Raw genomic sequence first — 27,342 nt, forward strand, 5'->3', positions numbered from 1 at the left:
TTAGACAAGTTCCAGCAGAAGAGACTGTACAGAAGCCCCAAGCCAAATTTTCAGTACTCTGGGAAGAGGGACAATGTTGACTCATAGAATTGTCTAGCTTGGAAGGGACCTTTAAGATCATTGAGTCCAACCATCAACCCAACACTGACAAAAATACCACTAAACCATGTCCCTCAGCACCATGTCTGCCCGGCTTTTAAATACCTCCAGGGATGATTGCGGGTTGGACTAGATGACCTTTAAAGGTTCCTTCCAACCCAACACATTCTATGATTCTATGATGTCTCCACCACTTCCCTGGGCAGCCTCTTCCAATGATTGACAACCCTTTCTGTGAAGAAATTTTTCCTAATATCCATCCTAAACCTCCCCTGGCGCAACTTGAGGCCATTTCCTCTTGTCCCATTACCTGTTCCTTGGGAGAAGAGCCCGACCCCCCCTGGCTACCCCCTCCTTTCAGGGAGCTGTAGAGAGTGATTAGGTCTCCCCTGATTCAGTATTGTCAGGCCTGGAAATGCAGCGCATCTCCAATATACGGCCTTGATGAGGGGGTAAAAGGGTACAAAGAGATACTTGCCAGTTCTTTCAGAAACACTGAAATAGTTCGTTTCAAATACATGGAAGCAAAGCAACGTGATGCTTTCTTTCGTGAAACTTTCACTTTGTATTTAGTGCTCTTCCTTCACGTACCATACTGGCGAAGGTCCAAGCAGAGATTAGCTCCGTCCACGACGGTGGCGTTTCGGCAAATGGTCCACAGGTTGAAGTACATGTAAACGGGCAGAGAAGTGAAAGCTGTAACGCCAAGCCAGGCCAACATGAAGATGTATGTCAGCATAATAAACTGCAGCAAAAGAGGGAAAAACAAAACCAGCGGGAAGTTGGAACTTAACCAATACTCCATTGCAAAAAAGGAATCACAGGGAAGTGATGAACAAAAGCATTTCTGACTGTTTTTGCCTGTTTCTGCCCTTATTTAAATTATGGGTTTGGTCTGATAATCAACTCACGATCTGGTCAAAGTGAGTGATGGAGCCCCAACACGATGTTTCTGAAGAACAAGCAGTTATGCTTCCACCAGGACAAGTTTTCTCCAAGCTCCTGTCCCCCTTGGGCCAGGACTGACGCACAGCACCACTTCCGCAGTGCGGAGAGCTGTGCGCTTTGGGAAACACGTCTCTCTCCCATCGCCGCTACTCCAGAATTAAGGCAAGAGGCCACGTGGTTGTTTTCTCCGCTATCAATCATGAGGCAAAAAATTAGAATGCAATACTATAGGCTTTGCTCGCTTTTGAAATCTGGGTCTTCATAAAAACGATTCCTTACCCATGGCTGCCACGGAATCTCACCAGCAAGTCCATTCTGCATTAAACCAATGAGACAATATATTTGTCCTTTTCTTACTGTATTTAGACATATTTGGGGTCTACTTACAAAGGAATTCATCATTCAGTACAAACTAAGGTGCTTAGTAATAAACGCATTAAATTTCACGCTTTGCAACATGTGTTCTCCAAAGGCTCCACATTTTCTTGTTTATTTTAGGCTCTCCAGAGAATAGCAATCTGCTTGTAGGAGGCATCAAACTCTACTTGCCGTCAGGGCCGGTGGTTATGCCGGCACATCCAGCGTCTCTAAACACGCAGGCATGCCACGTTACTGCTCCGCTGCTAACCCGAGACGACTCGCAGAGACACCCGTCAATAACAAATTACCTTGGCATTTTATGCCGTGGAAAGGATATGAAGATGCTACATGGTTAAATGGGGAAGATAAGTCAGCCTCTAAATGTTGAATCCACATAGCCCCAAGATTTGGTGGCTTCAGAAATGCTGATCAATCTAAACACATTACTGAAACAACGAAATTTCAGCACACTAACATTTTTCTTGCTGCCTACTACAGAAAAACATTGACCGTGAATAAGAAATACGAGCTATTTTTGAAGGCTGAGTAAGCTGGTCCACAATCTGCTTAAAATTAAACCTTAAAGAGTAAACAAGGGGAAAATGGCAGACATTTTCTACTACTTCCTTAATGTAAGACCTCACATTTCAGGTCGTCAAGGAAAATGCCTAATGTAAATACAGATTTTGGTTACGGAAATCAAATGAAGTCGGACTCCAACGGGGTGTAACTGGTAGCAGGAATTGTCAGAGGGTGGCTTGCCCGTGTGGACCTGCTAAGGAAAAGCAGTTCAAAACAATAAAAGGTTTGAATTTTAGGTGAGGTAATTTTATTACCTTGAAGTTATGGGATGGACATTCTCAAGCAATATTAAAGAGACCTTAATTTGATTTACTGTAACTCACTCCCAAAGAATATTAAATAAAAGCCATTTTAATTCTGAGGAAGCGTATTTACATAGGGATTTAATGTAGTTTAATTAATCCAGTTTAAAATTCAATTCAGATTAATTTTCCTGACTGTCCCTAGGTAGATGAGGCTTTCAGCTGTAGTTTGAAAAACTGGAGAATTTATAGCACTAAAAATAATTATCAGAAGGATGCAGGAAAGTAAAAGATAAAGTGGAAAAAGAATAGAAATATTCTGTTTAATACTTGGGGTATCTGCTTTCTGTCCTTTTCTTTATTTAGTACTCAATGCTTCAGCTTTACCTGCCGCTTTGTGAGCTATGAGCCATTTTCATGTTTCCCTTAACATCAAACCAGTTTAAAAGGGAAACCGATGTGTCTAATTTATGTTTAAAGATTTTTGAAAATGTATTCATGCAGATAATGGCTGTCTTCCTTTCCAGCTTTTCCCAAAACCACGCTCACTAGAAAATCAACTGATAAAACAGAGAAAGTGATAGCAAAATCTATAATAAATATACACTCTTGAATGTTACGGTAGACTTCTCTGTGTGTCAGTTGCTTTATATAAGGGAAATTCTGTTCCATCTATTGCAGAGGAAACAGTCAATACAAGTAAATACTGTTCTGTACACAATCCTATTTATTTTTTTCATTATTGCTCCTTTACTCTTTTCTCTTTTTCTCTCCCTATTACAGTCTTAAAGCTAATGAGATGACATCTGGTTCGACCCCAGGCACTCATTTACAAATAATTACTTGGAAAATGACTTGAAAATGTAGATTCACTTCAGGGCTATGAATTCCCACCTAAAATGCTATGCCTCATCTTAATTTATTATCAAGCTAAAGAGTTGTACTCAATTTTTCTACAGGAGGAGCAAGAAATAAGAGAGAAGGTGCTCTGTGTGTTCTCAGAACAGCCTTTAAATTCCCAGTTTACTGTATTCTAGAAGTATTTTAAAACTAAAACCAGCCTCCTGGCTTATATTCTATGAGTTTGCCAAAACTGGGTACGTTTGAAGCCTTATTTTTGAGCCGCCTGCTAGAATTTCTGAGCTAAATAATATTTAAGAAATTTAGTACATCTTGCAGTGGAGTACACGCATAATAATTTAATGGAGAACTAAATCTTTTACATTAGTTACATTACTGAACTGTAGTAACTGTTTTTAAGACTGGGCTCTGCAAGGATTCGGGAATCTCCCTACTCTGTGATTACCACCAAATGAAGGAAAAACATCAGCCTTACGACGAGCGTTACAATTCCTCTTTAATGTCTTTTTCTTTTCTGATCTGGAGTAGGGGTGCCACTCCCTGTAGCCTTGCTTGCTTGAGAAGCTTGCTTAAAAATAAGATAATACAAAGCGTTGGTCTAGCAAAGAGGGGGAAACCCAGAGCTTATTAGCCACTAAAGAAATCTGCCTTGGGCACAGAATCAGCGCAGGAGAAATCTGTGGGATGATCGCTGCCCGGAGCCACGAGAGCTGCCCGCTTAGAGAGAATCGCCTGCTTGTTTACGGAAGGGATTCTCTTTTAAAAACATGAACCTGTTCGCTTGAGTATCTCAGAAAAAAGCGAATCAAATGTTCATTTCATTTTAAAAACGTATTGTAGAAAAGGAAGAACTTCTTTTTTTTTCCTCTTTCAGTCACTTTTGACTGAAGAGCCAGTGGCCAAAGACATGCCCAAATTCATGTCATAACACCAAGAAGACTGGGGGGAAAGAAATAGAGAAATGTCATTTGGTTTATGTAAGAATAACTAAAATGCAAAACTTAAATCACTTAGCAGCCGTGAGCTATCCCTGGAAGCTGCTATCAGTGGTATCAGCAAAGCAAACCACAAAAATGTGGCCTGGGCCATAAAACACTTTCTGCTGTAGGGGCAGGAAAAAGCAAAAGGTTGACCTTGCACAACAACTTATTAGTTTTTAGCAATAGGAGGTGTTAGCTTATAAATTCTTGTTATAATGGAATGAAATTGTGAATTTATTTTTTGTTTAAACCACAGGTGACAAAGTTTGTTGTTTTTTTTTTTTATAATTTTCTCTGCCATTACAATCTTCCCTCTTTGCTCTAGAGACCTTACGCGAATTGCTTAAGGAGCCTGTTCACTCCAGGAATTAAATTCAGAACTCAGTCTCCTGAGGCTCAAAGGGATCTTCCTCCTTTGAAGCAGCATTCTGCTACGTGACAAGGCAAAGGTTTATGAAATAGCAGAACAGCATCTTAAAGAGGTATCACAGTTTGTTCTTCAATAAGCTCCGTATTGCGTTGGTAGTGAAAATTGCTTTGTCTGATCAGTTCAGTTTTCACGGTAAAATGCCAGAAACATAAACCCAAAACAAACTGTAAGTGATAGTGAAATGTGTCTACCAAATCATGAAGACAAAAGTTCACTAATCGATACTTGGTTCACATCGGGAAACAAATCTAAAGAAAGAAAAAAATCTAAATAATTGTTTGAGCAAATCAAACCTTTAACCTTTGTAGAAGTTAATTTCTGGTACCAGCACCATGGCTCGTCAAGCCCTCTTGCCAGATTTTATAAGTTTTTCATTGCCAGTAATGGCTTTCCTGAGTCACAAATTATTACAGTAAGCAAATCACCAACCCTTCTGGAAAGACTTTTTTTTATATATATACATATATATATATATATATATAATCTGTTGCCCAGACCAATGTCAGCAAGTAGAGATTTCAGAAGACGTTCTGAAACGGTATGTACAGAGCACAACGGCTTTCGTGGTGGTCATTGCTGGTTGAAATCCTGTTTCCGCTGAAAACATTACCCAAATCTATCTACTTTAATAAGATCAAGATTTCAGTTACCACTTTCTTTTTAAAATTTATGGGTACTTGTCCCATGAAAAGCACATTCATTAAATTTCAAACACTGTTCTTCTTTTAGTTTTGTTATAAATATTTTAACACCCCTGAAGAAACATTATGTGACTGCTTCCGCGACCCTGGGGACAGAGACAGTGAAACCATATCTAAAAGGTACTGCTGCCGCAGAGATGGGTGGAGGTGAGAAGAAAGCAGACTCCAGTTGTTTTATTGTATGAGGACACTGCTGCTTACTACAAAAAAATAATAGAGAAATATAGCAAGAAATTCAGCAGTGCCTGAATAAAACTTAACTCCAGAAACCTCACGTTGCCAGGTAATTTTATCTTTGTTCCAAACCACTCGGTACTTACATTTACACTTACTCTCAGTTTTGTCATTTACTTATTTTATATGAACTCCCTGACATGAGCTCTCAACCCAGAGAGCTGGAAGGAGACCTATGCCTTGTGTTACTGCGTCTCATCTAGATTTATTGTCCTATGACACACGCACAAAAATTCACGCTCTACTCTCAACCTGATGATCGAAGAGGTTCCTTCCAAACCTCTTCACAGGCTCAGAAATCCTCACGGACAGTTTTTGCCAAAGATCAAAACTGCGTCTACAGAGACCATGTTCCTCCATCCTGCCAAAAGCCTCTTAGGCTTCACTGCGAAACCCTGCCAGTGCAGGTCATCACCTGAAGACGAGCCCAGGAGGAGCGTGGCTGCCTCTGACTGGAATAACTGGGAGGCACCTGCCCTCCACAGTGCGTTGTGTAGTCCTGGTTCCCAACCGCATGCCAGAACAAGGTCCCGTGTGTCATTTGATGGCAACCCGAAGCATGATCAGGATCTTTTCAATTTCTTCCTGAATTGCCCTGTCTCTCTAATAAAACATTCACATTTAGTCATCTATAGATTTCATTTCGATACTAATAAGAAAGTCTTTAGCTTTAGCACTTTGCCCAGCTTTAAATTCATAAATGACCTTTGGCTTTCAGGCCTTCTGCCTCAGTCTTGTCCCGCTTTCCTGGGAAAAATTCCTCTGAGCGAACGCTACCATTTCCTTACCCTGGGCACATTCTGCATAAACCCATTTACATACTCTTCTTAAATTATTCATTGCAGTCACCACACATTTTCTCAAGTGGTGAACTTTGTCTGGATGAAGTTGTACTGAGAGCTCTTTCTGCAGTTGACAAAAAGTCAGAGTTAAAAGCAGTACACGTGTTCTTGCCTCGGAGCTACTCCTTGTTTGCTTTCAATTTTCTATAATGCAAGGTTCTGCCTATAGTCCAGCCTCAGTAACCTCCTTTGATCAATACATTTTTATCATAGTTTAGTGTAAATATTAGATATTTTGTTCCTGTCCATCATCTGTATTCTTACCCTACAGGCGTTTAGTTCTTTTTACTTTTGGAAGGCCCAGAATTCATCCAACAGAATTTTGCACTTTTAAAGAAGAATCTCTACATAAATACTTCAACCTCTTCCCAATGTTTTTTGAACGGGATCTTAAATGTTTAGTTCCCCATATGCAAATACTAGAGAGGACAAGTAGAAAACTCACTGAGTTCCTTTAGGAAGGATTTTACCATTGCAGACCTAAACCAGCCTTTTCTGCTTAATTAAAAATGTTAGGTTGTCCAGAACCAGCAATACTATTCTTATTTTTTTTACATCTAAATAAATCATGTTTCCTTAAGTGGTCAAATGAGAAATTGAAAAAAAATAAATTATAAAGATGTCTTTGGACTCATTGATGTATCAAAACTTAATATGTTACAGATCATCCCTCGCCACCCTAGCCAAGCCCTCGTGGCATTCGTACACCCTCTTCTTACACACGGTATGAAATCTGAGTAAGTTGAAGAAGGAGTGTTAAGTTACTCACACCCCAACGGCCTCTTCTAACATTCTCATGTCTGCGCTAACGAGCACCTCCTACATTCATACCTCATTCCTGCACAGAAGTAAAAGATGAAGCAAAAGTATTTCAACCTATCTCATTTAACATATAATGCTGCTGGGAGAAAGAGACCGATGTTCTGATATTACCACTATGTGCACTATAAATCACAGAAAACACACACAAACTCTTTTCTGCTTGGTCTAAGATATCACTCTCCTTGCTAACAATCACTTGTTGGACATTCATTATTGCCTCTCCAGAACACGTTCATCCTCTCTCTCTCTCTGACATATTATATTCCTAGGCACAGCTCCAAGAGTGTTGTTGAAACATGGATACATTTCATGCCACGCTATTACTGTCATGTGCCTGATTCTTCTTGGCTTGCGTTCAAGTCAACTGCTTCAACAGGAAAAACAAGCCAATATTGGTCCAAATTTCTTTTCATAACGGTACAGACTTCTCAGGTTTGCCTAATCGCAAATTGTCCACATCCTAAGTACTACCTAACGTGTCATTCTGTAGATCGTTAAAATCTGTTACCAGAACATTAAATCCCTGAAATCCTAAATTTTGAAGCATCTGTTTTATAGAACTGCTTTGTTTGCTGTTTTTTTTTTTAATGTTTTTCTTCTATAGACATTAAAAGTGTCTGTATTTATGTAGTGTAGTATTTATGTAGAGATGTGAAATACTTCACTTAAGAGTGAAGTATTTGTGTAGAGATTCTTCCTTGAAAGTGCAAAATTCTGTTGGACGAATGAATTCTGGACCTTCCAAAAGTAAAAAGAATTAATCACTAAAAGATTAAAAAGTGATTTGGACAAAATTAGAACCAATTCTTACTGTTACTTTCTGCTTTTCATCTGCACATATGTTTTTCTAACATTTCCTTCAGACGGGCATTTCAAGGTTGAAATATTCTACGCATGAGGTCTATTGCCTTGTAACTATTTAGATGCCTAAAAAAGTGGGTTTACTTTCTGATTTACTCTGAATTGATTTACTGGTAACAGTGGGGGAGGACCACAAACTGTATGAGAAATACAAAAAGAAGATTCTCTAACAGATTGATTCATTTTTTGAAACTTTGCTTTGAAAACAAATCCACTCACTATCAGCACATACTCAGCTTGAAGAAGATGGCTTTGCATTGACGCAAGGCTAGGTTTTCCCTGGAGATTTATAATTCCTCTTTTCACTACTTCCTTATAAACCAATTATACTGATTTTTTTTAATATATATTTCTGAATCTTCTTTAGAATATTGATGGGTTTGTAACATTCTGCTGCTTAAAGTTGTTAGCATTCATTATTTTATATGACCTTCAGGCAAGACTATCATTTTTGTAGGCTTCGGAAGTCCTACAGAGAGCACTGGATTTTACCTGCTATTGAACAGCAGCAGAATTTACTATTTAATGTTATAATCTTCCAGATAGGAATTACTTTTTCTCAAAATATATATGCTTATATTTTCACGTTCTCAACATTTTCCTCCTCCGTTTTGTTTTTCTTTTTAGTGGTGTTTCTAACACTTTGATGTACTCTCTGGGAATACAGCAAAGCTATTGGTTTTGTATTTAAATATGATTATGGATGAATAATCTGGTTTTAAAAATGCTTTTTTAAAAACTGGAGTAGATATCTTCATTAAATACTGGTTCTTCATGGGTTCTTCAGATTGTGTTCGTGCTACTATTCAATTCAATGACATTCAATTCAATTCAATGACATTCAATTCAATGACATAAAATATGAAAAACAATCAGTTCTACCATGACCCGCTCCCAGCCAATGTAGGCAGGTCCTAGCAGTAAATCTTCCAGGTATTTTGCTTCCAAATTGCTGATAATCTATTTAGAAAAAACCACAATCCCTACTGTAATGGTCTCCAGTGATGACAAGTTTTCTGTACACAGAAAAAGACAACAGCCAGCTGGGAGACGACTGCGCGATACAGATTGTTTACATTTTTCTCCTTGCCAAGACTGTGATTTTTGTTTGGGAATTTTGCACGGTCTATCCTTGCGAACAAGGCAGTGAAGCTTCAACTAGAAAGCAGAAATAATACTCTTATAGCTCCTTTAAGCAGATGTGTCACTCAAAGGGAATGCTTGGCTGTCAAAAATAAGAGCACACGTTGTTTTCTGATTTGTCTTAGTGGGGCTTGAGAAGCCTCGGAGAGAATCAAGGAGCGGGGACCTCCCTTTCGCCTTTGCTGTCCTGCCAAGCAGTGGAAGTCGATAACATGGCTTTTAATCAGCCAGGGGATTCTAGAAACGTGACCTTGCATGTTCAAGCTCTTCAGCTGAAAGATGTATTGATAAATGTACTCTGGTTTGCTAAGTCTAACCAGCCAAACTTGAATGCGAATCACCGCGCACGAATAAAAGGATACAAGCAGTGAGGGGAAAAAACAAGTTTCTCTCCTTCTTCCTGGGCAAGCAACACCAAAAAAAATATTTGCAGTGGTAACTATGAACTGATAAGGCATCGATAGGAAGATGCAGTTGATACGAAGAACAAAAAAGCTGTAAATGGTTTCTGTGGATTTTGGGGATAGTAACTTTAAGTGGGAGAACTGAAAAAAAACAAGCAGGCTAGAAACCGTTGGGCATGGATAAAGGACACATCTTTGACCACAAAACTGTGAATTTACGGTAATGTCACTGACATCCCCAGGTTTAAATAACTATAATAAGAGGAAGGTGTCCAGATTCAGGGAAACAGAATAGAGCAGGCAGGTGAGAACAAGGTTCAGGGAAAACCGTGATCATCTGAGGAAGCATTCAAGTTAAAACTGGGAAGGATTACCTGAGCCCGGGGGAAATAAAGCTGTCATCTTGAAGTATTTGTGGTGCTTCATAACAGAAAGGAAAAGCCCGTGGAGAAGGTGTAACAGCTCCCAGAGTCAAGCACACTTTGGAAATGTATGACAGCACATTCTCAGAAAACAGCTGCATTAAAAACAAACCTACTTATTGCCTGAGCTTACACGGCGAGGAAAAATTCTGTCCTCCATGTCAAAGACACGCTGACAGCACAATCTGAAGCAAAACCGTTTTGTCCAGTTTATCATCGGCAATACCCATTCCGTCAGCGAGCGGCGCGAGAAGCTGAGAAGCTGGCGGCAAGGCACGTTAGGCTGTCTGGCACACGGCGCTATTGAAGGAAGCAACGAACACTGCGGTCAACAAGAGGGCTGTGTACAAAACACATGGCAAGTTATGTGAGAGGAGGAAAGATCGGGCGAAAGAATGATTTTAGAAGTGTGATATCCCTGAGCGAGAAAATCTGGAAGTATAAAATAAAGAAAAATAAAACCACCTGGCCAGATTACAGAAATAAGACAGACCAAAAGTAGAGTCAGCATCTAGAAATATATACCAAAACAATTTCTGAGCTCACTGCAAAAGATTTCTAAAAGTATTACAAATAGAGGGAAAAAAAAAAAAAAAAGGAATAACCTGCATTCTTCTTTCTTTTGAAGAAACCATCTGTATATTAACAATGTAGTAAAAAATCCACCACTGGTCTAGTACCCAGAGATAAGATGACTTCCAGAAACCTATAAAATCATTAACATGTTTTATTTTACTTACGAACTCCAGCAGTGTCTGGATAGCAAACGTTACTCACTGAACTCCAATTAAAGGGACCGAGCGGGACACACCCTACTAAATTTAGGCAGGTTAGTGAAGTGCTTAATGTAAAGGACCCAACTTCAAAGACTTGAGGGTTTATCCTCTTTGCAGAAAATAGGACAGTCACTTGCAGAAAAATTCATTTTATCTGAGAAAGCCTTGCTAACCCTCTGCTAAGTACGGAAGGAGGCCTTCTCTAGGCAACTTTAGCGACATTGCTAGTTAGTGGGATACAGCTGTGTGGCGATATATTCCTTCTGAAATTAGCTTCTCCGTCATTTTCTAGGTCATTTGTGGCTATAATTCCTGACTCTGGATTTTAACTATGCAGTCTGAAAGGTGGTGGAGCACCATGCAAAACTCACCTTCCCCATTTCCCACGTCAGTGCCTGAAACTAGTGAGGGTGTTCGCTACGTAAGATTTACGGGGACGGGAGGTTTGTTAGACGCTTTCCTTATTTAAGATTGGATTAAGGGATCCCAGCCCCATGAGTGCATCTGCTGCCTTGGAGAGAAGGTTCTTCACTTCTCATAAATGCTGCAGCAGCGGCATGAAGCATCCTGCATTCCTCAGAGGCTGCAGCATCCCATCAGGAGGAAGGTCCTTCTCTCCGTCAGCTCAGCATTTTGCCACCAGAATATCCAGAGATGGTATCTGGTTTGTGGAAACGAGAGCTTCATTTCTAGCATTGAGAAGCGATGCATCCTTTGTGGGTGGAAAAGCCAGCCGAGCCGGCATGGAGCTCTCTTCCTCCTCTTACACAAAGAATCAAAGGTCAACACCACCTCGGGAATAACCGGTCTGGTACGGGCAAGACGCAACGACAAGCTCACATCCCTTGCAGAGGGTTTTTCACAACATTTGCAAAGCTTCCGTTGTTTTTCTTGCAAAATAAAATCTGGAAATAATTGTGAAAGTTCACACTTTAGTTTAAGCACCCAAAAAGCAGGGGTCAAAGAACACACAGGTATTCAGGTAGCCAAAATAACTTTAGAATCATAGAATCATAGAATCATTTAGGTTGGAAAAGAGCCTTGGGATCACCGAGTCCAACCATCAACTCCACTCTACAAAGTTCTCCCTTCCACCATATCCCTTAACACCACATCTAAACGAGTCTTAAACACATCCAGGGATGGGGACTCCACCACCTCCCTGGGCAGCCTATTCCAGTGTCTCACCACTCTTTCTGGGAGGAATTTTTTCCTAATGTCCAGCCTAAACCTACCCTGCTGCAGCTTGAACCCATTCCCTCTTGTTCTATCACTAATTACCTGTGAGAAGAGACCAGCACCGACCTCTCTACAATGGCCTTTCAAGTAGTTGTAGAGAGTGATGAGGTCTCCCCTCAGCCTCCTCTTCCTCAAACTAAACAGTCCCAGCTCCTTCAGTCGCTCCTCATCAGATTTATTCTCTGGGCCCTTCACCAGCTTCGTTGCCCTCCTCTGCACTCGCTCCAGCACCTCGAGATCTCTCTCGTATTGAGGTGCCCAGAACTGGACACAATACTCCAGGTGTGGCCTCACCAGTGCTGAGTACAGGGGGACAATCACCTCCCTCCTTCTGCTGCTCACACTATTTCTAATACAAGCCAGGATGCCATTGGCCCTCTTGGCCACCTGGGCACACTGCTGGCTCATGTTCAGCCGCTTGTCAATTAGAACCCCCAGGTCCTGTTCCACCAGGCAGCTCTCCAGCCACACTGCCCCAAGCCTGCAGCGATGCATGGGGTTGTTGTGGCCCAAGTGCAGGACCCGGCACTTGGCCTTGTTGAAATTCATACCGTTAGCATTGGCCCATTGATCCGATCTATCCAAGTCTCTCTGTAGAGCCTCCCTATCCTCATGCAGATCAACACTCCTGCTTAGCTTCGTGTCGTCTGCAAACTTGCTGATGATACACTCTATGTCCTTATCAAGGTCATCAATAAAGATGTTAAACAGAAATGGTCCCAACACTGAGCCCTGAGGGACACCACTTGTGACCGGCCGCCAGCTGGATTTAACTCCATTGACCACCAATGACTTTCAAAGGCAGAAAAATCCCTTTCACTCATTAAAATAACAGGTTCCTAAATACAGAAGATATGTTAGCCAGTGCCACTTAGAATATAAAATATCTTTCTCTAGAAGTTTAACGTGTTTCTTTAAGAGGTAAGATACAAAGAAACAGAAATACAACTGCCAGGATGAAATCTTTATCCAAAGTTTTCTGATGAAATAAAAAGAAACGATTTACCATTTCATAGCCTAAAATTTTCACGGGTAAAATTTCTCAAGGAAAAAAAGCCTCATTTGTGTTTCTTCCTTCTTATGTTTACAGCCTCCGTAAGCGGGCGTTTTCAAACAAGGTGTAAATGCAGCTTTCCGTGACCGAGCTCGCTGACTATAGATAGGAAGGGTATTAAATCGCCAATATAGCACCAGTGGCACAGCTGGCGTCAGGCCTGCCTCCCATTCTTCACGAATCACGCTGCAGCACTATTACATATAACTCTTTAGTTAATTCTCTAAAAGCATGTTCGGGCGTTGAAAAATGGAGAGTAAAAACCCAGCCACCCCTCCTCGAATGTGACTGCAACTGTTATACCCCTTTGGTTCTACTTTTCACAGTAAATTAATTCCAAAAAACGCTGCTGAGGAGCCTCTTCCCGGGCGCTTTCACAGGCCCCCTCTCCCATCCCAGAGGGAATGACCTGCACGATTCCGGATGCCCACAGGGCCCGATTAATCATGTGTACGATCACTGGAAGGCTTAGGTGGAACTAATTCTTTTTCCTTTACTTCAGGCGAAAAAAAATTCCTTTCGCCCGTATAGAGCTAGAAAGCGAGTTAGTCAGAGTCAGGGAGGGCCCATGAAAAGTTTCTGTAGATGTTGGTTTTCCTTCCTAAATGCCTGCTTTTCAAGGAATATTTTAATAAGAAAGAAAAAAAAAAAAAAAAAAAAAGATGTTACTTTGCAGATTTCCAGCGAGAAATACAGCTTGTTCACACCAAGTTAAAATGAGCTTGTCCTCCTTGAAATTTTTTGTTGGTATTTTTTCCTCCCTTTTCCCAATAGGTTTAGTCACAGATGTAATAAATATGCTCATGAAAACTATTAATGAGAAGTAATTGATGACAATGGTAAAGCAGAAGGACTTCGTTTTCAGACCTTAACATACTAACCGGTATTTAGAAAGACATCAGCGAATTTGATGGGAAATCGTTGTCACGACTGGATTTTCACAAAGGTATTTTTGGTGTGGAGCCATTTTGTCATTTTAATTCTTCAAAAGCACACCCATCCTGCGTGTCCATTTCTCTTAGTATTAAGGTATTGCTAAAGGAAGCCAGCTCTTTAGTCTTTGACAGCTTAGATTTTAATATTTACAAAATTACTACCTCAAATTTCTATACCAGAAAGTTTGCTTGCAACACGCAGTATCTGCCAGTCCTCTCATTTTGGCAACTGTACGTCCCAGAATTGATGACAGCAAATTTGCAGAGCAGTAGAACAATCTGGGCCTGACACCCGAGGATACCGATTAGGCTCAATTTACCTCTCCACTCGTCTTTCTGTTGTTCTTGGAACCTATTTCTTCACATCGTTTGCATGATTTAAGGAACTAGATAAATTATAAACGTGTCACTGCTGGACTGAAACATCTTCTATTTCCAAATGTCGGGTTTTTTTAATGGAAGCTGCTATTTCTCACTTAAGGATTTTAAATACGAAATAAGCAAAATAAACCCAGTCAAAAAGGGCCTCAAGTTTTAATTGAAAAAAATGCGGTATATACTGTCATACTCTCAAACCTCTAAGAGCACAGAAGTTAAAACCAGAATAATAACCCCAAATAGCTCCAGACATTTGCATAGCAACCTTACTGATATAGCATCAGAATAAGAAAAGCAATCGAACAGATTTTTTTGCTTTTCCAGGGAAAAGAAAAAACTTCCACTGACTTCAAGAATAACAACAACAACGTATTTAACTCAAAATAATTGCTGGCTTGTTTTAATTGTGGTCACAAACAGTATACAGCCTTAACCTTAGCTGCAAAATGGGACAGCCAAGGTTTCTTAAAGTAAAAAAAAATAAATTACAAATTACTGATGAGGAAAGTAACAGGCTGAAGGAATTAATTTGATGAATCATTAATAATAACCGTGATATTAACCGAGGAATAGATGCTTAACTGTTCATTTCTCCTAGACACGTGCTACAGAATGACAGTTTATACTGCCAGGGCATCCAAGCCGAGAGGACGCAGCTTTGCTCTGCTGCAACACCGAGGACAGGCTTTTATGGGAGCTGTGAAGAAAAAAACAACGTTCGGAAAAATGTGCTGCTCTGTACAGAATTTGAAGTAGCTTGGTGGGTTCTCACTGAATATGGATTGGAGGTTTCTTTCCAGGAGATGAAAGCAGTGTTGGTATAAGCAACGATTGTTCCCTCTTTAAAATGTTCCCAGTCTTTATTTGTATATTTATTTAAGGGCTTCAAAACAACACTTAGTCGCAGTGCCAAAATCATACAGTGACATCTGACAGCAATAAAGGAAAAAAAGATGAAAAAGCAACATTGCTGTGGAGCATGTTACGTCTGTGTAGGGAGGGCATACCCGCTGTATTCCCCAGTTTCCAACGTGTAGGTTAACTGTGTCCAGTTTAACCTTAAATGTCAGTTTAACCTTAAAAAACCAGTTTTGATAATTTTAAGTGTGCCTGGAAAATGTTCTCTGTCGCTGAGGTTTGTTCCCAGTCAGCAATTTTAGTATGAGAAACCTCCATTTAAGTCCCACTACAAATCAGAATTTTTTTGAATCTAGCATTGCCATGGTCGTAAGTGAACGGTCTCTCCAAACCAGAGATAAGGTAGGAGTAAATAATGGGCTGTTTGCCTTTTAAAATCAAAAGAAAAGCTGATGACAGGTCTCAGCCAAAGAGGAACAGGCAGGATTTCTAAATGAAAGCGTTAGTAAGAAAAACCCGTCTTGCCCAGTACCACTGAAGGCATGACACACTTTTAGTCCTGTCCCGAACAGCTTACGTTGCTGAGAGAATAAGCTTTCCCATTCAACTGGTGGAATTAATTGCTCCTAGCTGCAAAGAGACTGCTCCTAATCGCATAGAGAGCATTTCTAACACTCTATTTGCCTTTTCTATAATTTGTAACCGCTAAACTGAAGTATCAGAAAATATTTAAGTAACAAAACCCCAAAAATAAACATCGCAAGGCACTACAAATATCCAAAACGTGTTGGAATTGTCATAAGTGCAAAAGCTTTCTTAACCACTTACCCAGGCGCTGACACATCTGCCGCAAGTGGTGATTTTGAAATCCCCGTAGAGATCCTTGATGGCACCAGTTGTAAAGAATCCCTCCACCATCAGCAAAATGCCATATACAAAGAAAGCAGCTGCTACACCGTATATCACGTACTTGAAGATGTCAATCCTGTAGAGGAACAGCAAAAATTATTTATCGGCATAAATGTTTAAAGCTGACTCTGAAATTTCAGGGTGAGATAATCAGACCCACTAAGCCTCAAAGTTTCTGCACTGGATTCAACTTAGGAATGAACTTTGGAATAAAAGAGCCTTTATATAAGAAACACTGGGCTGTTTAATTTCACAAAACGTAAAAATGGATCTGTGTAGGGAAGGCAGCACAGTTTATCAGAATAATTTAAAAGTCGGTTAATTCTCATTTTATTTTTCCTTTAAATACATTAGCAAAGGAAAAAAAAAGAAAAAGGAAAAGGAAACAAGAATCTGACACATCTCCTGAGTAGCACATTGTATCCAGCACTTAGGTTATAGAAGAGGTATTTTGTCACAATCTTCCATAAATCTTCCTACACGTACAGGTAGTTTTCAAGCTGCAGTGCCAATCTCTGCTATCTTCTCCTCATTATTATTTTTCCACTTATTCTCCAATGGACAAAGTGTCTGACACAGAATAATAAAGCCATCAAGAGAGATCCCTAACTTCAAACCGGAAAGATGTTATTGGGAAGGTAATAAGGTCAGATCATCCGGCGTTCTTCTATAATGGGGCTTTGAAAACATCATTTCACAGACCTAAAGCTCAAGAAATGGGTGGCTTACAGTGTAACGTGCAGACCCTGAGAAGGCCAAATTTATTGCAAAGAAGATTACCCGGATTGTCATGTAGTTGTCCTGCCCAGCACTGTCCAGAAGGTCAACAGTGGCTCAAGGAGACTCTGACTCCTAAATGTTCTCTCATGACCAGGTTTTGTGAAAAGCTCTTTGAAAGCACCTCTCTGCTCCAAGTGTCTGGTCTAAACTTGGAAACATTCCTAGTGACCATTGCCGTGGATCAGCAGGTTTCAGTGTTTCCTGCTTGGACCTCTCTAAAAAACCAGCCCCAGTAAGCTTCCAGTTTATCAACATGACACAGCAAGAGTTACAAAACTCCTCATAAAATGGTAACATGCCGGTGTAAGATGTTAGTAAGTTTGTCATATTGTCCAGGTCAAGATAGCGACAGCTCACAACAAAGTAGGACAAAAAATAAGCCAGAGATCCATTAGGATCTTCAAGATTAATTTTGACATCTACCAAACCACTATGCAAACCGGATGTTTCTCAAGACATAAAGACTAATTTTTTTTTGTTATTAAAGGAAATATTTAACGATAACATTTCTTTAGGATCTCAGTTTTCATCATCACCCAAAAGACAACTATCAGGACATGTTTTACATGTACAATACAATAACAAAGCTCAAACCCCCATTAAAACATCTTTGAGTTTGGACGGTTTTCGAGAGATTCCAAGTCAGATTCAAGTTTACAGCTGATATTTCAGGTGTATGACTGTGTCTACAACTTCACTGAATGTATCTTAAGTTTGCATTAGTCTCATAAAAACACAATTAAACTTGTGACTTGATTGGGAGTGGGAGAAGTATTAGAAATGAACACTCTTGGCACCTACTGGAGCGTTTTTCAGAACGTGATAACTGAAGGGTCGTGGAACGAGACACGATGTGGTTTTCCCTGGCATTCCAATAACAAAGCTCTCTCAGCTTTCCTCTACATCACTTTTTCTCTCCTGCTCAAGTGAAAACGAGGGTAAACTGATATCTGTATGGAATAGATACATGAAATATCCACAACGGTGAAGCAAATTTAACGCTATAGGCACTATTGGATGATGCAAAGATGCAATTTATTTTAATAGATAGAATTGCTGATTGCATTGTAAAAATCTCATTTCCCTAATTTTATAGTAATTCAGCCAGTGTAACACTATTTTAACAGGAAAATGATCTTCTGAGCCTATCTGGTCATTACTGATGAAAATAAATTTACAAGAACCCAGCAAACAGAAACTTTGGAATTATTCCCTGAGATCTCTTCCAGTTCCGACATTATACACCTTATAAAATTGCGATGTCCACCAGTGGCTGAAGCCTGGGAGCTCTGCCAGCAGCGGCTCCTCACAGACCCCAGTGTACTCAGGGATGGAGAAACGACCAGCTCTCGTTGCCCTAAAGAGATTAAGGCTTTTGGGAAGTCCAAAGACTATTTCTGCCCTTGCAACAGCCCTTTAAACCATCTGTGCTGAGCCTCCCACTGAGCCGCTTGTATCAAAAAGCGTACCAAAAGAGCTCTGCTTTTTCCTCAGCCTTATGTGTAACCGAAAGAATAACTTTCACTTAAGCCTTCTACAGGGAAAAAATATATATATAGCTATACACTAGTCAAATATAGAAATCAATTTCTTCCTCGTATACCCTCTGCAGAGAGAAATAGTAAAGTCTCTACCGATCAGAGCACATGAGATGAAAAAGCCAGATTTACTCCAAGAAGAAAGGATCTTGTAGAATGGAAAGAGTAAAAACATAAAAAAAAATTGTGGAACAATCAATCAACTGCCTCTTTAACCATCAGACAGAATTGTATTGCAATATAACTACATTTAGTGCATGCTGTATTTAAAGAAAACGTATTGCAACAGTAACATTTTATATACATTTAATTTTTTAAATAGTGTTGGTATTAAATTATTCTGGAGTATACAATAAATTTCAGATAAACTTTGATTTTCCAGCGACATTAGAACAGACAATAAAATACGGGCCTTGTAAAAGGGAGATTGCCTTTCTTTAAAATAAAAATGTGATTCTTTGGGGATGAACTCAGGGAGATTAATTGCCATCTGTGTTTCAGCAAAGTCTCAAATGCTGCAGACAGAGCACGAGAGCAAGCAGGGCGGTAGAAGGGAACGGCAGGCGGGGTGATGAACAGGAGCCAAGGGGCACAATGGGTGAGGACAAAGGAGAAGGACAATCAGGGCTCGCACTTGCGTAGGCTGAAATGGGAGGAACGAGGTGGGTACGGAGCAAAGGAAGAAGAGACAAAACTATAAAGATAAATTTTGTACTCCTGAAGTACATTAGGTGAAGACTAAAGCTACACTAAATGAACAATAAGAAATCATAGAAGCATAGAATTGTCAGAGTTGGAAGGGACCGTAGAGACCACCTCGTTCCAACCCCCCGCCATGGGCAGGGACACCTCCCACTGGACCAGGTTGTTCAAATCTTGCCTACCTATTCACTAACTGCGGGACTCCTATGGATATTTTATAGAGTCATGAAATGTTTCTATTAAAGGCAGACAATGAAGATTGTGAAGATAAACCTGATTTTAACAAATATGCGTTGATCGTGCAGTCTTCACATGTTAACCTAGGTTGCTGGGTAGAATAAGCGGAATGTCTATCTAAATGTAAATTGATGGTGAAAAACATCTTGAACCTAGCAAAAGCCTTTTATTTTTTACAGAATAATCTAAAACTGTCCTAATCTTGTAGAGGCTCCATGGGTTCCAGATCTGATTGTCCTCACAACACGATTTTCAGAAATGTTAAAACCAGAAACGTAGTGTTTTCAATTTGCGATTGAAATCAAGCTGATCTTTCAATTTTTAGTTCCTTTTCTGCTGCTGGGTCATTAATTATTGCATATTAAGCGGACTTCCTAATTCATTAATCTGAATCTGGAGTCCATCCGACAAGACGAATATTAAAATAGCTCTAGAGAAAACACTTTCTTCCTCTGACAGAAGGTACTGATGGAAGCCATCACTGGTACCATCTCCAGGAGCAGGCTGTAGCCAAGCACCGAGTAGACTATCCCAGCAGAGACAAGTCAGAGGGGAGTGAAAACATTCTCAGTGAGTCAGATCAATGTTGCAGATTTCCTACTGTGTATTTTCACGGTGCTTTGGCAAATTCAAGGATTAAATAAATAAATAAATAAATCAGCAAGCAATAAGATTAACTGTTGAATGATCATGTCCGTGTGTAGCAGGCTTTTTTCAAAAAGTGTGCTATAACAAATCAGGGTTTTTTGTTGTTGAGGCTCCTTCCATCAACTGAGCTCATAATTATTACACCCCGTTTCAAAATTATTTCAATGTTCATAATTAGCTTCTGTTAACTGTCTAGAAGGAATAACGTTTTGGGCTTGAGGAACTAGTCGCTTCACTGGAGTAAACCAGTACTGTTCCACCCTAATACGTGCATTTACGACCCCAACAGATAAGCCAAGAAGAACTGTTAACATTGACCCTTTATAGTTTATAGGGTCCTAAAAGGAACTACAAATTGTAGTTGAACCTGAAGCCTTTACACTATTCAGTCTAATCATGGTACACTTTCTGCCCTCCATGGTGAAGGTTGGCCCTCAGCTAATGCACACAAATATACATTTTTCTATCAAAATTACTTAACATTGCTTTGGAACGATATACAATACCAGCTAGGGATATTTTCATTTAATTTGGTTAATATAGGCATGCATTGCAGACATTTATTTGCAATTAGCAGCAACAAAAGAAAACACATTAGTTTGCCCTGTGACACGTGATTCTCACGCTGTCCAGAATTTTTTTTTTTTTATTTAAATAAAGTATGTGTATGCTTCAGCCTGAACAAGAGATAAAAGCCTACTGTCACAGAGGCTTTGGCTTCCTAACCCACCAGAGTACTAGGTATTACTGCGGAACTAGTTTTTCAGCATTTGTAGTTCATCCTCACCTTTCTCTTCCTGAATTTATAACATAATTTCTCCAAATACAGATGACATTCAGATCCTACAGGTCCTGAAGAGCACATCATTAGCAGCGAGCTGTACCTATACCCTCTGAATGCAAGGAGATTCAGGTAATTATCCCTACTTCCAAGCTAAAAAAACACAATAAGGAAAATAAAATATCAGCCTATCAAAGTAATAAAAAGTTAATTAGATTATCATAGAACAATTCCTAATTAAAAACTGCCTTTTTGTATAGCTGGCATAGACAATTCAGAAAGATGAGAAATGCGTGTAGTCACTACCATTGGGGTAGGTCAGTTTGGCCTTTTTGGGTGAGGGCGAGTTGGGTTTTTTGCCATTAATTTATTTTTTTCAACCACAAGGGACTTTGACTAGTTGATGTTTGCATCTCAAATGTACAATAATCTCCAAATTACCCTGTAAAACAGCAATTCTGGCCCCCGCGCTGACCCTCTTGCTCTCCATGGGGCTGATCCCAAGAGGCTGGTAAGAGGCTGAGATCGCAGCCTGCCCCCTCCGGCTCTCTCAAGCTTGTAGGAACAGGTTTGCAAACGTGGTTTTTTCGTAGAGAGACGAGGGAAAAGAGGATATTTGCAAGCCAGAAGGGTTGCTTGGGGTATGCAAAAGCCATGCCCCATGGAAGTTTTTAAAAGAGGTGCTCAGGCTCTCCTGCAAACCAGCTGGGAACAATTCCTTGGTGTAAATTCGTGACGTTATTCACTTAAGGAGGTCGAGCAAGGAAGATGTTGGTACCATGAAGCACTGGGGAATCGTTAGCAAAGGGAGGAGAGAAGCAAAGGCAAACTTGAGAAGGAAAACATAGAGCCCACAAGGAGAAAGAAGCATTTATTAATAAGCATGTACTAACTGCAAAGTAAGACCAAAAAACTGCAGGTGACAACATAAATGAGGTAAAAGAAACTGAAATATCCCCACCGTGGAGAAGAGAAAAATGAAACTAGTAATAAAATGTCAGCACAGGTCCATGAGGGATTTTTTTCTGAGATTAGGTTAATACAGCATCTAAACTTCTAAATTTCAGGTGGAAAGAAAAGAAAATTGCAGTACAAGAATGGTTAATTAATGTTTGTCAGGAAATGATAAAAGGAGGAAGGGTTAATAGTAGAGGAAGGATAAGAGCAACAAAGACCTAAAAGTATTTTTTATTAAAGTAGAAATAAAACATAATAAAAAGAAAACAGAATTCTTATGATTCTGTATTTCGGGAAGAAATTTTGTATGTAATCATACAAATCGTTTGCTCAATTATATAAATTATACGAAGAACGGGTCATCACACTGTCACATGTGAGTTACACTCACAGTCTCCGGGGGCCAGATTTTGTTATTCTGCTCTGAACAGCAGCTGTTGTGGCATAAGATCCCATGGATTTTAACAGACTGATTTGTAGCATACATATGCAGAACACAACCTTAAATCGCCATCCTCAAAAAGTCTGATGGTTTCTTCCTTCCTAGGAATGGGACGGTCGAGCCGAGATTTCACGGAGCACCTCTCAAAGCAGCAGAGAGTTCCCAAGCCGATGGAAGAGGAGCGAGAGCAGCGCAAACCCCATTTCTGCCCTATGAATCTTGAAACTTTCTTGGAACGGGAAAGGATCCAGTATAAGAATTTAAATAATCACGGAGTGTTTGAGTCCAAACCACAAAATTCTGAGTGTGACGCGTGGACAATGCTGCTTCTCAAATTTGTTTCTGATAATCCGGGCTCGTTCTCTCTGCTCACCTCTAGCAAGCCGACTTTCTTAGAAACATTCGTAAAGATGCTAATTACAGAGGGAATCTGGAGCCCTCTTTGCCTGAAGATGGCCCCAAAAAAACTGGAATTAGTGCACAGTAACGTGCAGGTTTCTGGCAGAGTTACGTGGTGGCGTTGTGCACTACGGATACTGAATTCCCAGGCAACTTTCCATAGCAATACAGAGCAAAAAGATGTGGCAAAAGCGTACCACAGGATTTGCAAGTATCTCATTATTACGGACGTAAACTCGGAGTCACACACGGTAAATACTGATAGCGTATGACTGGCAACTCGATACTAAAACTCCAGATTGGGATGGGAATAGTTAATTTTACGCTTTTCCTTTCTCCTGTGGAAAGGCCGGTCATCTTAGCTGTGAATGGCACACGAAGCAAGGTTTAACTGTGTATATTACATAGGAATACGCGCTTTCCTTTCCACGGGCTTGTAAACTAAGACAAAAAGGAAATAAAGGTGCTTAAAAGAGAGACAGATATTTCCTACGAAGATGAACTGACCGATGAGGAAGGTCTACCGCAAATGCTTCGAGTCACGGGCCCGCAGCGATTATAGCCAACCCGAAACTCCAGACAACCAAGAGAGATGCTTAACGCAGGAATAAATAATACAGCTGTTTGCCTAAAGGTAGTGGACTGTCTCTGCACAGATGAAAAATTTCTTTATGTAAGATCATTCTGCTGTTACTCATGTGCGCTGTTATCAATTTCCTCGTTGAATTATTTCATGAAACGAGGACCACATTTTTGCAGCTATCTCCCAAATCCTAACTTTTACTTACATAGATTCTTACTGGTTTGGGTTTTATCAGAATACAGGACGCTAGGCTACACAATACAGCTGAGCAGGTCGTAAATGTGACTTTTCAGCAGTGTATAGTCTTGCAAAGGTCATATTCTCAGGTGCTGGCATGTTTTGTCAGATTTGGTCCATCTAGGGAACGATACCAGATCTAAAATGCAGATCTAAAATCTTTAGTGTGCTGTATTTGCCCAGTTTTACTTTTTATGTGTGACTGAACCATTCCAATGTAACGGAAACTGTTCTCCTTAAGTAAACTCTATTTTTTAAAAACAAGAGATGCATCCTTCAATGATATTGTGCTCTCTCTGGTGGTTCCTGTCAAATATATAATATTTGGTATTATATTATAAATAATATTGATTGATATTATAAATAATAAAATTCCTGTCAAATATAATACACAAACAAGAGACTTTGGCCCGAGTCCGGCCATCCTTCCAGGGATGACTTCATTTTCCTACGTGTAGTCAGAATCCAGGTGCAAGAACTCCAAGTGTGCTATTAGTGGGATCTTTAATTAGCCACATTAGAAGTCTTTTTACCACTGAGCTCAGTGAACAAACCTGTGATGTTACAGCAGTAGGGATTACGTGTACATCCCTGTCAACGTTTTGGCTCAGGAATGGCTTTTTTTTTTATTTTATTTATTTTTAAGCAAGTCCCGCAGCTGTTCCCACTTATTGAGATACAGTTCGCATCATGTTTTTCAGAGTGCGCGACACAGATTGCTTTCCAATTCAAGCTCAATGAGAAGCGTGCTCCAGGAGTGCTCTTACTGCCCTCCAGCCACTACTGGACGTTCAGCCCATCGTAGCAGGCAAGACTCAGTCCAAAACGAGTCCCTGAAATAAATCCTGGATGAACAGCGAGTTATTAGCACCGAGTATTTATGCCCACTGCTCAGATTCGATGGTGTTAGCGCTGCTTTCTGATGTATACGACTCTTCCACTCAACTCTGGACTACATCTTCAGCACTTACATCTCACAGAATGGTTCATCGTAGAATTCACAGAACCATAGAATCTCAAAAATACCAAGGGAGCAGATTGTCTGCAGATTTCAAAAGAGGGTTTGGATAAAGCAAACCTCAGCCCGCTGCTGCCCATTTTCCAGAGCACGAGACGATTACGAGCCGATGCAGCGCACACAGCAGGCACAGTCTTACACACCCAGCTAGGATTTCGACAATGCTTAGGTGAATTAAGATTCTATGAAAGTTATTTGCTGTCACAGAAGAAACTACACTTAACGTTTCTCAATGTAGAAATATCCAAGGATTTTAAGTTTCCAAACATTGCATTAGCAAAATATTTTGTAATAAAATATTTTTGCTAACATTTGTAATTTTTTTCATATCTATAACTTTTTCCAGATACTTTTAGAGGTATCAAATTGACCTAATGCAACAAGAAAATCTATTATCTGAAAACCAAACATATTTCTAAGGCAGCATACTTTAAAAAGAATTACTTTTTAATATAAAACTATCATTTTATAAAAATCTTTTAATGCTAAGTTAACAGATACGAAGCTAAAAACTTCAGATCATACTCCCTAGATAATATATTAATCTGATATATAAAGGAAATGTAAACTCGTGTTTAAATAGCAACTTGGATACTATCATGTAACCGGGAGAGTGAAAACAATCTTTACCAATAGGGAGCGTACACCTCCAAAAAGGCAGCATATCTCTCAAACAAATGACGGCACCAGCCTGGACGTCAACCACAGGCAGTCTGCCTGGTTTGGTATCTGCAAACCGAGTCCATCTCCACTTCTTTCCCATCTTCCCCCTGTTCACAGGCTCAGAGAGAACCTTCTTACAGACCCCGTGGGGCCACCTGCCAGGGCTCTTTGGGGTGGCTGATGGTTGCTGCTTCCATGGGATCATAGAAACATAGACTGTGTTGGGTTGGAAGGGACCTCTAAAGGCCATCTAGTCCAACCCCCCTGCAGTCAGCAGGGACATCTTCAACTAGATCAGGTTGCTCAGAGCCTCATCCAGCCTGGCCTTGAATGTCTCCAGGGATGGGGCCTCCACCCCCTCTCTGGGCAGCCTGGGCCAGTGTCTCACCACCCTCAGTGTAAAGAACTTCTTCCTAATGTCTCATCTAATCCTGCCCTGCTCTGGTTTAAACCATTGCCCCTCGTCCTATCGCTTCCAGAGACATATGAGGACACTGCCTCGCATACGTTATATGGTCATTATACTGAGCCCTACGTGTTTTGCTTCCCATAACACAAGTAGTGCTTAAAGCATAATTTAAGTTCAAATTTAAAGAACGCCAAGCTTTTGTAATGGAACAAACATGCATAGGGAAAACCAGATTAGTGCTATTGCGTACAGAGTAGATGGCTGAAACAGAATCATCACATGGTCTAATGCAAATATTTATACATACCGTATTTCCTATCAGCTAGCCATTACTACAGGTGTCATTGTAATACCTTTCACAGTATTCCATTAACACTAGATATGCCATTAATAATATTAACAATAACAATAATATTTTTAGTGGTACCAATATTTAACTTGTGATAGCTTCAAAGCCAACAAAAAGAAAGAACAGCAGAACATCAGAATAACATCCATTTATCTGCCTCTCGAAACACTGGTTCCAAACACTAAAAAGAGGGATATAAAAGCTTCTACACATGCTCTTTTGCTTTTCCTCAGAAGAAAGCAGTTGCACATACATATGTATATTTCTTAATAATATCCTTTTAATAAACAATAACTATAGAAGGACTAACAGAGAGGTTATCAGCAAGCATCAAACTTGGACATAACAGCATCTGAAACGCCGCCTTTCACATTTTGAAAGGAAGGAAATTTTGAGCTGTAAGAAGTTGGCTCCAGCAGAGCGTCTGGGGCACTTCCAACAGAGAAGATAGTGACAACAGATTTACAGATTGTAACTTCGTTTAGTTTACTATTTGGTTTCACACCTTTAAAAGGAAGTGTATTTACAACGACCTGAATTAGCGCTGACTGTAGTAGGAAAATGGTGTTACTGTTTCTATCAGGAAGGTTTCTTCATTTTCCGCTGTAAGAGCATGATTCCCTTGTTTTGTGGCCTATATATCCCAAACATGTGACAGATGGCACTAGCTGGCCTTGCATACTAAAGAGAAAGAACTGTGAAAAGACGCTGTTGGGAAATACACCAAACATACCTCGTGCTGCTGATTTCATAGAATCACAGAATGGTTTGGGTTGGAAGCGACCTTTAAAGGTCATCCAGTCCAACCCCCCTGCAATGAGCAGGGACATCTTCAACCAGACCAGGTTGCTCAGAGCCCCGTCCAACCCGGCCTTGAACACCTCCAGGGATGGGGCATCAACCACCTCTCTGAGCCACTGTCTCACCACCCTCACAGTAAGGAACTTCTTCCTTGTATCTAGTCTAAATCTTCCCTCTTTTAGTTTAAAGCCATTACCCTTTGGCCTATCACGACACACCCTGCTAAAAGGTTTTTCCCCATATTTCCTGTAGGCCCCCTTTAGGGACTGGAAGGGGCTGGAAGGTCTCCCCGGAGCCTTCTCTTCTTCAGGCTGAACCCCCCCAGCTCTCTCAGCCTGTCCTCACAGCAGAGGGGCTCCAGCCCTCCCAGCAGCTCCGGGGCCTCCTCCGGCCCCGCTCCAACAGCTCCGTGTCCTTCTGCTGTTGGTGCCCCAGGGCTGGAGGCAGCACTGCAGGGGGGTCTCACAGAGCGGAGCAGAGGGGCAGAATCCCCCCCTCGCCCTGCTGCCCACGCTGCTGGGGATGAGCCCAGGGTGCATGGGGTTTCTGGGCTGTGAGCGCACATTCCCAGCTCATGTCCAGCTTTTCACGGCAGGGCTGCTCTCAATCCCTTCATCTCCCAGCCTGTGCTGATACGGGGGGTTGCCCTGACCCAGGTTCAGGACCCCGCACTTGGCCTTGTTAAACCTCATGAGATTCACACGGGCCCACTTTTTGA

At 40.6% G+C, this 27,342-nt stretch overlaps 1 protein-coding gene across 1 annotated transcript in view; it reads right to left on the reverse strand.

Annotated features, from left to right (window-relative positions):
* The window catches only part of GPM6A (glycoprotein M6A), a 99,923-nt gene that overhangs the window by 11,378 nt on the left and 61,203 nt on the right, over window positions 1-27,342 (reverse strand). The window contains exons 3-4 of the mRNA XM_054202918.1: window positions 16,000-16,156; window positions 691-844 (exon numbers count right to left, since the gene is read on the reverse strand). Coding sequence (XP_054058893.1) covers window positions 691-844; window positions 16,000-16,156 — 311 coding nt within the window. The remainder of the gene's footprint in view (window positions 1-690; window positions 845-15,999; window positions 16,157-27,342) is intronic.

Source organism: Rissa tridactyla, chromosome 5 (genome assembly GCF_028500815.1).
Source record: "Rissa tridactyla isolate bRisTri1 chromosome 5, bRisTri1.patW.cur.20221130, whole genome shotgun sequence".
Classification (NCBI taxonomy): Eukaryota; Metazoa; Chordata; class Aves; order Charadriiformes; family Laridae; genus Rissa; species Rissa tridactyla.